The sequence below is a fragment of the Salmo trutta genome, chromosome 20, assembly GCF_901001165.1.
Source record: "Salmo trutta chromosome 20, fSalTru1.1, whole genome shotgun sequence".
NCBI classification, from domain to species: Eukaryota; Metazoa; Chordata; class Actinopteri; order Salmoniformes; family Salmonidae; genus Salmo; species Salmo trutta.
In genome coordinates this window covers 13,575,978-13,586,700 of record NC_042976.1, presented here as the reverse complement: position 1 = coordinate 13,586,700, position 10,723 = coordinate 13,575,978, and the positions used below count along the sequence as shown (strand labels likewise).

General features: G+C 50.4%; 1 protein-coding gene across 1 annotated transcript in view; it reads left to right on the top strand.

The window, feature by feature from the left end:
• The window catches only part of LOC115155578 (inactive phospholipase C-like protein 1), a 111,763-nt gene that overhangs the window by 74,549 nt on the left and 26,491 nt on the right, over nt 1-10,723 (top strand). Inside the window, exons 2-3 of the mRNA XM_029702305.1 lie at nt 7,838-7,912; nt 8,104-8,391. Coding sequence (XP_029558165.1) covers nt 7,838-7,912; nt 8,104-8,391 — 363 coding nt within the window. The remainder of the gene's footprint in view (nt 1-7,837; nt 7,913-8,103; nt 8,392-10,723) is intronic.

Genomic DNA, 10,723 nt, shown 5'->3' with positions numbered 1-10,723 from the left:
TTCCCAGTTAGGGTAGGAGCCCCGCTCTCTGTTAGGGTAGGAGCCCCGTTCTCTGTTAGGGTAGGAGCCCTGTCTCCCTGTTAGGGTAGGAGCCCCGTCTCTCTGTTAGGGTAGGAGCCCCGTCTCTCTGTTAGGGTAGGATCCCCGTCTCCCAGTTAGGGTAGGTGCCCCGTCTCTCTGATAAAGTTGGAGCCCCGTCTCTCCGTTAGGGTAGGAGCCCCGTCTCTCTGTTAGGGTAGGAGCCCCGTCTCTCTGTTAGGGTAGGGGCCCGTCTCCCTGTTAGGGTAGGAGGCCCGTCTCTCTGTTAGGGTAGGAGCCCCGTCTCTCTGTTAGGGTAGGAGCCCCGTTTCTCTGTTAGGGTAGGAGCCCCGTCTCCCTGTTAGGGTAGGAGCCCTGTCTCTCTGTTAGGGTAGGAGCCCCGTCTCCCGTTAGGGTAGGAGCCACGTCTCTCTGTTAGGGTAGGAGCCCTGTCTCCCTGTTAGGGTAGGAGCCCCGTCTCTCTGTTAGGGTAGGAGCCCCGTCTCTCCGTTAGGGTAGGAGCTCTGTCTCCCGGTTAGGGTAGGGGCCCTGTCTTTAGGGTAGGAGGCCTGTCTCCCTGTTAGGGTAGGAGCCCTGTCTCTCTGTTAGGGTAGGAGCCCTGTCTCTCTGTTAGGGTAGGAGCCCGTCTCCCGGTTAGGGTAGGAGCCCCGTCTCCCTGTTAGGGTAGGAGCCCCGTCTCCCTGTTAGGGTAGGAGCCCCGTCTCTCTGTTAGGGTAGGAGCCCCGTCTCTCTGTTAGGGTAGGAGCCCTGTCTCTCTGTTAGGGTAGGAGCCCTGTCTCTCTTGTTAGGGTAGGAGCCCTGTTAGGGTAGGAGCCCCGTCTCTCTGTTAGGGTAGGAGGCCCGTCTCTCTGTTAGGGTAGGAGCCCCGTCTCCCAGTTAGGGTAGGAGCCCCGTCTCTCTGTTAGGGTAGGAGCCCCGTCTCTCTGTTAGGGTAGGAGCCCCGTCTCTCTGTTAGGGTAGGAGCCCCGTCTCCCTGTTAGGGTAGGAGCCCTGTCTCTCTGTTAGGGTAGGAGCCCCGTCTCCCTGTTAGGGTAGGAGCCCTGTCTCTCTGTTAGGGTAGGAGCCCTGTTAGGGTAGGAGCCCCGTCTCTCTGTTAGGGTAGGAGCCCCGTCTCCCAGTTAGGGTAGGAGCCCCGTCTCTCTGTTAGGGTAGGAGCCCCGTCTCTCTGTTAGGGTAGAAGCCCTGTCTCTCTGTTAGGGTAGGAGCCCTGTCTCTCTGTTAGGGTAGGAGCCCTGTCTCTCTGTTAGGGTAGGAGCCCTGTTAGGGTAGGAGCCCCGTCTCTCTGTTAGGGTAGGAGCCCCGTCTCTCTGTTAGGGTAGGAGCCCCGTCTCCCAGTTAGGGTAGGTGCCCCGTCTCTCTGATAAAGTTGGAGCCCCGTCTCTCCGTTAGGTTAGGAGCCCCGTCTCTCTGTTAGGGTAGGAGCCCCGTCTCTCTGTTAGGGTAGGGGCCCGTCTCCCTGTTAGGGTAGGAGGCCCGTCTCTCTGTTAGGGTAGGAGCCCCGTCTCTCTGTTAGGGTAGGAGCCCCGTTTCTCTGTTAGGGTAGGAGCCCCGTCTCCCTGTTAGGGTAGGAGCCCTGTCTCTCTGTTAGGGTAGGAGCCCCGTCTCCCCGTTAGGGTAGGAGCCCCGTCTCTCTGTTAGGGTAGGAGCCCTGTCTCCCTGTTAGGGTAGGAGCCCCGTCTCTCTGTTAGGGTAGGAGCCCCGTCTCTCCGTTAGGGTAGGAGCTCTGTCTCCCGGTTAGGGTAGGGGCCCTGTCTTTAGGGTAGGAGGCCTGTCTCCCTGTTAGGGTAGGAGCCCTGTCTCTCTGTTAGGGTAGGAGCCCTGTCTCTCTGTTAGGGTAGGAGCCCGTCTCCCGGTTAGGGTAGGAGCCCCGTCTCCCTGTTAGGGTAGGAGCCCCGTCTCCCTGTTAGGGTAGGAGCCCCGTCTCTCTGTTAGGGTAGGAGCCCCGTCTCTCTGTTAGGGTAGGAGCCCCGTCTCTCTGTTAGGGTAGGAGCCCCGTCTCTCTGTTAGGGTAGGAGCCCTGTCTCTCTGTTAGTGTAGGAGCCCTGTCTCTGTTAGGGTAGGAGCCCTGTCTCCCTGTTAGGGTAGGAGCCCCGTCTCCCTGTTAGGGTAGGAGCCCCGTCTCCCAGTTAGGGTAGGAGCCCCGTCTCCCAGTTAGGGTAGGAGCCCCGTCTCCCTGTTAGGGTAGGAGCCCCGTCTCCCTGTTAGGGTAGGAGCCCTGTCTCTCTGTTAGGGTAGGAGCCCCGTCTCTCTGTTAGGGTTGGAGCCCCGTTAGGGTAGGAGCCCTGTCTCTCTGTTAGGGTAGGAACCCTGTTAGGGTAGGGGCCCTGTCTCCCTGTTAGGGTAGGAGCCATGTTAGGGTAGGACCCTGTCTCTCTGTTAGGGTAGGGTCCCTGTTAGGGTAGAAGCCCCGTCTCTCTGTTAGGGTAGGAGCCCTGTCTCTCTGTTAGGGTAGGAACCCTGTCTCCCCGTTAGGGTAGGAGCCCCGTCTCTCTGTTAGGGTAGGAGCCCCGTCTCTCTGTTAGGGTAGGAGCCCCGTCTCTCTGTTAGGGTAGGAGCCCCGTCTCCCTGTTAGGGTAGGGGCCCTGTCTCAGTTAGGGTAGGAGCCCCGTCTCCCTGTTAGGGTAGGGACCCGTCTCCCTGTTAGGGTAGGAGGCCCGTCTCTCTGTTAGGGTAGGAGCCCCGTCTCCCTGTTAGGGTAGGAGCCCTGTCTCTCTGTTAGGGTAGGAGCCCCGTCTCCCTGTTAGGGTAGGAGCCCTGTCTCTCTGTTAGGGTAGGAGCCCTGTTAGGGTAGGAGCCCCGTCTCTCTGTTAGGGTAGGAGCCCCGTCTCCCAGTTAGGGTAGGAGCCCCGTCTCTCTGTTAGGGTAGGAGCCCCGTCTCTCAGTTAGGGTAGGAGCCCTGTCTCCCTGTTAGGGTAGGAGCCCTGTCTCCCTGTTAGGGTAGGAGCCCTGTCTCTCTGTTAGGGTAGGAGCCCTGTCTCTCTGTTAGGGTAGGAGCCCTGTTAGGGTAGGAGCCCCGTCTCTCTGTTAGGGTAGGAGCCCCGTCTCCCAGTTAGGGTAGGAGCCCCGTCTCTCTGTTAGGGTAGGAGCCCCGTCTCTCCGTTAGGGTAGGAGCCCCGTCTCTCTGTTAGGGTAGGAGCCCCGTCTCTCTGTTAGGGTAGGAGCCCCGTCTCTCTGTTAGGGTAGGGGCCCGTCTCCCTGTTAGGGTAGGAGGCCCGTCTCTCTGTTAGGGTAGGAGCCCCGTCTCCCTGTTAGGGTAGGAGCCCCGTCTCTCTGTTAGGGTAGGAGCCCCGTCTCCCTGTTAGGGTAGGAGCCCTGTCTCTCTGTTAGGGTAGGAGCCCTGTCTCCCTGTTAGGGTTGGAGCCCCGTTAGGGTAGGAGCCCTGTCTCTCTGTTAGGGTAGGAACCCTGTTAGGGTAGGGGCCCTGTCTCCCCGTTAGGGTAGGAGCCATGTTAGGGTAGGATCCCTGTCTCTCTGTTAGGGTAGGGGCCCTGTTAGGGTAGAAGCCCCGTCTCTCTGTTAGGGTAGGAGCCCTGTCTCTCTGTTAGGGTAGGAGCCCTGTCTCTCTGTTAGGGTAGGAGCCCTGTTAGGGTAGGAGCCCCGTCTCTCTGTTAGGGTAGGAGCCCCGTCTCCCAGTTAGGGTAGGAGCCCCGTCTCTCTGTTAGGGTAGGAGCCCCGTCTCTCCGTTAGGGTAGGAGCCCAGTCTCTCTGTTAGGGTAGGAGCCCCGTCTCTCTGTTAGGGTAGGAGCCCCGTCTCTCTGTTAGGGTAGGGGCCCGTCTCCCTGTTAGGGTAGGAGGCCCGTCTCTCTGTTAAGGTAGGAGCCCCGTCTCCCTGTTAGGGTAGGAGCCCCGTCTCTCTGTTAGGGTAGGAGCCCCGTCTCCCTGTTAGGGTAGGAGCCCTGTCTCTCTGTTAGGGTAGGAGCCCTGTCTCCCTGTTAGGGTTGGAGCCCCGTTAGGGTAGGAGCCCTGTCTCTCTGTTAGGGTAGGAACCCTGTTAGGGTAGGGGCCCTGTCTCCCCGTTAGGGTAGGAGCCATGTTAGGGTAGGATCCCTGTCTCTCTGTTAGGGTAGGGGCCCTGTTAGGGTAGAAGCCCCGTCTCTCTGTTAGGGTAGGAGCCCTGTCTCTGTTAGGGTAGGAGCCCTGTCTCCCCGTTAGGGTAGGAGCCCCGTCTCTCTGTTAGGGTAGGAGCCCCGTCTCTCCGTTAGGGTAGGATCCCCGTCTCCCTGTTAGGGTAGGGACCCTGTCTCAGTTAGGGTAGGAGCCCCGTCTCCCTGTTAGGGTAGGGACCCCGTCTCCCTGTTAGGGTAGGAGGCCCGTCTCTCTGTTAGGGTAGGAGCCCCGTCTCCCTGTTAGGGTTGGAGCCCCGTCTCTCTGTTAGGGTAGGAGCCCCGTCTCCCTGTTAGGGTAGGAGCCCCGTCTCTCTGTTAGGGTAGGAGACCTGTCTCCCTGTTAGGGTAGGAGCCCTGTCTCTCTGTTAGGGTAGGAGCCCTGTCTCTCTGTTAGGGTAGGAGCCCTGTTAGGGTAGGAGCCCCGTCTCTCTGTTAGGGTAGGAGCCCCGTCTCCCAGTTAGGGTAGGAGCCCCGTCTCTCTGTTAGGGTAGGAGCCCCGTCTCTCTGTTAGGGTAGGTGCCCCGTCTCTCTGTTAGGGTAGGAGCCCCGTCTCTCTGTTAGGGTAGGTGCCCCGTCTCTCTGTTAGGGTAGGAGGCCCGTCTCCCCGTTAGCAGAGGAAGAATCTGCAGCTCAGGTTCCTCTACTGTGTATTATTGGCCAGGCAAGGGATGTGAAGTTACACACACAGCGCACGCATGCAGACACATACACTCCCCTGTGTGGTTCAGTGTGTGTGGGTAGTCAACTCCAACTAGGAGGTAGAGGGAAAAACTCCCGTTGATAAAACCCTCCAAAGCCCTTCACTCACTTTAGTGCAGGGTACAGCAGTAGATGATGTCATTGTTGTTGTTGTTGTCCCCCTGGTCCTGTGGTAGTATTAGTAGGCCAGAGGGGCATCCTACGAAGCAAGCTAGATCCATCTACTCAGGGTTTTCTGAAGCTAACCAGCTTCAGTTAGCTTCACATTCCAGCTAAGGCTTCATCCGTACTACGATGGTGGATAATGCTGGTCCGCCTGCCGCTAACTGTAGCAGGCTTGTAACGGCGGGTGCTAGTCCAACGCCCAACTCTTCATTGAGACAATGCTGAAACATCAATCCATGGGCGAGTTAGTGCCAAAATTTCATTTGTGCCAAAATAAGAAAAGTTATCTTGCAAATTCAGCAGGCTATGGTGTGACAGGCTTTTAGAAGTGCCATCTTTATTTGATTACTTATCGTTACTGCCATATTTGGTGCGCTTACCAATACACAAGCACCTTTTTCCCCGCTCCTATCAATATTTATTTATCTATTAAGTCATACAAAAGTGTTACATTTCGTGAAGTTTAAAATGCATTCTGTCATTACAAAAAAACCATTTTATTAATAAAATATTTAATCAGTCGTTTTCCTCAAATTAAGGGGATAATGACGCAATCAGGGAGGGAATCTGATTTCATTTGTCTACAACTCACAGTGTAGTTATTTCATTCAGTGTAGTAATTTCATTCAGTGTAGTAATTTCATTCAGTGTAGTTATTTCATTCAGTGTAATAATTTCATTCAGTGTAGTAATTTCAGTGTAGTTATTTCAGTGTAGTAATTTCATTCAGTGTAGTAATTTCAGTGTAGTTATTTCAGTGTAGTAATTTCATTCAGTGTAGTTATTTCAGTCAGTGTAGTTATTTCAGTCAGTGTAGTTATTTCATTCAGTGTAGTTATTTCAGTGTAGTAATTTCATTCAGTGTAGTTATTTCAGTCAGTGTAGTAATTTCATTCAGTGTAGTAATTTCATTCAGTGTAGTTATTTCATTCAGTGTAGTAATTTCAGTGTAGTAATTTCAGTGTAGTAATTTCAGTGTAGTAATTTCATTCAGTGTAGTAATTTCATTCAGTGTAGTAATTTCATTCAGTGTAGTAATTTCATTCAGTGTAGTAATTTCATTCAGAGTAGTAATTTCATTCAGTGTAGTTATTTCATTCAGTGTAGTAATTTCAGTGTAGTAATTTCATTCAGTGTAGTTATTTCATTCAGTGTAGTATTTTCATTTAGTGTAGTAATTTCATTCAGTGTAGTTATTTCATTCAGTGTAGTAATTTCAGTGTAGTAATTTCATTCAGTGTAGTTATTTCATTCAGTGTAGTAATTTCAGTGTAGTAATTTCATTCAGTGTAGTAATTTCATTCAGTGTAGTAATTTCATTCAGTGTAGTTAGCCTGCTCAGGAGCAGATTCATTCTGAAGGATTCGTTGCCATGTACATTTTCCTGGCTAAAAGGTGAGCCACTTTCTTTTTTGTTGTTGTAAGATTTTATATAAAAAAATGTAAACAATACACAACATACACATACAAACGACAACATCTCACAAACATCCACAACATCACCCCTGCCCGGACCCACCTGCTCACACCCCCATCTGGGTCTCCATTAGGCTCCCGAGTGGCACAGCGGTCTAAGGCACTGCATCTCAGTGCAAGAGGCTCAAATCCAGGCTGTATCACATCCAGGCGTGATCGGGAGTCCCATAGGGCAGTGCACAATTGTCCCAGTGTCGTCCAGGTTTGGCCGGGGTAGGCCGTCATTGTAAATAAGAATTTGTTCTTAACTGACTTGCCTAGTTAAATAAAGGTTAAATAAACAAAATATTAAAAAATAAATAAAAATAAAAACATCTCCAGTCTCAAACTGCACCATTTTAGTTTCTCTCCGTCGCCCACACACTTTCAGCATTTAGATAATAAAGCATTTGACCTTTCCATTGTGTTAACGATGGACGATTGGTTGACTTCCAGTTTTTAAGTATGCATTTTTTCAAGATGATTGACGAGAAAAGTATCGTTCAACCCATCTTGTATCTCACTGCACCCTCATATGGCATGTCTTGGAATATGCAGACAGACGTGTTAAAAGTACATTTACATTGTAATACTTCTGACAGACAACTTTAAAACTCCGGCAATAACTTTTGGATTTTATAACATTCCCAGGAGGCAGGGATTATTGAGTCATTTAACCAATAGAGGCCCGAGGGGGTGTGGTATATGGCCAATATACCACGGTTAAGGGCTGTTCTTACTCACAACACAACGTGGAGTGCCTGGATACAGCCCTTAGCCGTGGTATATTGGCCATGTACACCCGATATGCCTCATTGCAATTACAAACTGTTTACCAACATAATTAGAGCAGTAAAAAGAAATGTTTTGTCATACCTGTGATATACGGTCTGATATATTACGGCTGTCAGCCAATCAGAATTCAGGGCTCAAACCACCCAGTGTATAATGTTAGTTTTACACTTAAAGTGAGCCACTTTCGTATGAACTTATTGGTCAATTGCACACAAGGTCCAAACAAAATGTTACTTCTGCTTTTATTCCAATCCCTCTGAAAGACACACAATGGTTTTGGAGAGGTGCGGGGGGCTGCCACACTTTTGTGGGGAGTTAAGTGCCTTGCTCAATGGCACAACGGTAGGAAATGGTATCTAGGATTTGATAGTGATGGCTTTCATGGCTACCTCAATAGGTACATATTATTTATGCTCCACACCCCACGTCCACATCATCCTCTACTCCTTTTTAAATGTCAGTTGATGTGATATACCTGCCTGTAATGTTTGTTTAGTAGCTTCTAAACATAACCTGCAGAAATCATAAGTAGACTTGTCTGCCTGTCTCACACTGCTCTTCTCTGTGTTTTTACCCAGGATCCTTCAGTGCACAAGGTGGCCGGCGGGCGCAAGAAGACTGTGTCCTTCAGTAGCATCCCCTCAGAGAAGAAGGTTTGTTTTTACTTTCTCTTTAAAAAATAATAAAGCAGTTTTAGATCTCTGTCTGTAAATAAAAATGAAATGGGTAACACTATTTGAAGGGTAACTAAATAAGGATTTCATAACACTTTCATAACTCATACATAACACATTCATAAGCAGTATAGCATTTCATAAATGCCTTCCTCTTCCGCCGCCTCCAGGTGAGCAGCGCTGCCGACTGCCTGGCCTTCATGCAGGGGGGCTGTGAGCTGAAGAAGGTCCGTCCCAACTCCCGGGTCTACAGTCGTTTCTACACCCTGGACCTGGACCTCAGCTGCCTGCGCTGGGAGCCCTCTAAGAAGGATTTGGAGCGTGCCCGCCTGGACATGGCCACTATCAGGGAGGTTAGGACAGGGAAGAGCACTGAGACCTTCCTCCATAATGGACCTGCTGCAGAACATCTGGCTGAGGAGGCAGCCTTCTCTATCATCCACGGGGATGACTACCAGGTAAGAGGTAGCCAGTTCAGTTTAGGCTGCCTTGCCAACTTCTTTTGGAATTGTCATGCCAAGGAGTTGGCAATGGAGCAGAAACAGACTGGCACTCAGGAAAAGGCAAATACTGTGCATTCAGAAAGTATTCAGACTCCTTTTTCCACATTTTGTTACGTCACAGCCTTATTCTAAAATTGATTTACATTTTTAAAAATCTCATCAATATACACACAATACCACATGATGACAAAGTAAAAACAGGTTTTTATAATTTTTTTCAAATGTATTAAAAATAAAAAACAGATACCTTATTTACATAAGTATTCAGACCCTTTGCTATGAGACTCGAAGTTGAGCTCAGGTGCATCCTATTTCCATTGATCATCCTTGAGATGTTTCTACAACTTGATTGGAGTCCATCTGTGGTAAATTCAATTGATTAGACGTGATTTGGAAAGGCACACACCTGTCTATATAAGGTCCCACAGTTGATGGAGCATGTCAGTGCAAAAACCAGGCCATGAGGTCGAAGGAATTGTCCGTAGAGACAGGATTGTGTCGAGGCACAGATCTGGGGAAGGGTACCAAAACATTTCTGCAGCATTGAAGGTCCCCAAGAAAACCGTTGCCTCCATCATTCTTAAATGGAAGAAGTTTGGAACCACCAAGACTTTCTAGAGCTGGCAGCATGACCAAAATGAGCAATCGGGGGAGAAGGGCCTTGGTCAGGGAGTTGACCAAGATCCCGATGTTCACTCTGACAAAGTTCCCCTGTGGAGATGGGAGAACCTTCCAGAAGGACAACCATCTCTGCAGCATTCCACCAATCAGGCCTTTATGGCCAGACGGAAGCCACTCCTCAGTAAACATTGCCCATCCAACCTAGCAGAGCATGAGAGGATCTGCAGAGAAGAATGGGAGAAACTCCCTAAATATTGGTGTGCCAAACTTGTAGCATCATACCTAAGAAGACTTGAGGGTATAATTGCTGCCAAAGGTGCTTCAACAAAGTCCTGAGTAAAGTGTCTGAATACTTATGTAAATGTCAGTTTTTATGTTTTTTATAAATTTGCAAGCATTTCTAAAATGGCGCCGAAGCAGAAGGCAGACGTTTTACGTGCCCCCAACCGATTGTGTTTTTGTTTGTTTATCGCCAGGTCGTAGTTTATCGCCAGGTCGCAGTTGTAAATGAGAGCTTGTTCTCAACTGGCCTACCTGGTTAAATAAAGGTGAAATAAAAAAATAAAAAATCTGCATTGTTTTTTTACTCATTTTGTACATAATGTTGCCGCTATCGCCTCCCACAGTGACTGTACGTACATACCCCAACCAGAAGCCATGGATGACAGGCAGCATCCGCACTGAGCTAAAGGCTAGAGCTGCCGCTTTCAAGGAGCGGGACTCTAACCTGGAAGCTCATAAGAAATCCCGCTATGCCCTCCGACGAATCATCAAACAGGCAAAGCATCAATACAGGACTACGATCGAGTCGCTCGTCGGATGTGGCTGGGCTTGCAAACCATTACAGACTACAAAGGGAAGCACAGCCGAGAGCTGCCCAGTGACACGAGCCTACCAGACGAGCTAAACTACTTCTATGCTCGCTACGAGGCAAATAACACTGAAACATGCATGAGAGCACCAGCTGTACCGGGAGACTGTGTGATCGCGCTCTCCGCAGCCGATGTGAGTAAGACCTTTAAACAAGTCAACATTCACAAGGCCGCAGGGCCAGACGGATTACCAGGACGTGTACTGCGAGCATGCGCTGACCAACTAGCAAGTGTCTTCACTGACATTTTCAACCTCTCCCTGTCCGAGTCTGTAATACCAACATGTTTTAAGAAGACCACCATAGTGCCTGTGCCCAAGAACACTAAGGTAACCTGCTTAAATGACTACCGATCTGTAGCACTCACATCTGGGAATGCTATTCATTGACTACAGCTCAGCGTTCAACACCATATTGCCCTCAAACTCATCAATAAGCTAAGGACCCCGGGACTAAACACCTCCCTCTGCAACTGGATCCTGGACATCCTGATAGGCCGCCCCCAGGTGGTAAGGGTAGGTAACGGCACATCCGCCATGGTGATCCTCAACACAGGGGCTCCTCAGGGGTGCGTGCTCATTCCCCTCCTGTACTCCCTGTTCACTGATGACTGCACGGCCAGGCACGACTCCCAACACCATCATTAAATTTGACGATGACATAACAGTGGTAGGCCTGATCACCAACAACAATGAGACAGCCTATAGGGAGGGGGTCAGAGACCTGGCCGTGTGGTGCCAGGACAACAACCTCTCCCTCAACGTGATCAGGACAAAGGAGATGATTGTGGACTAC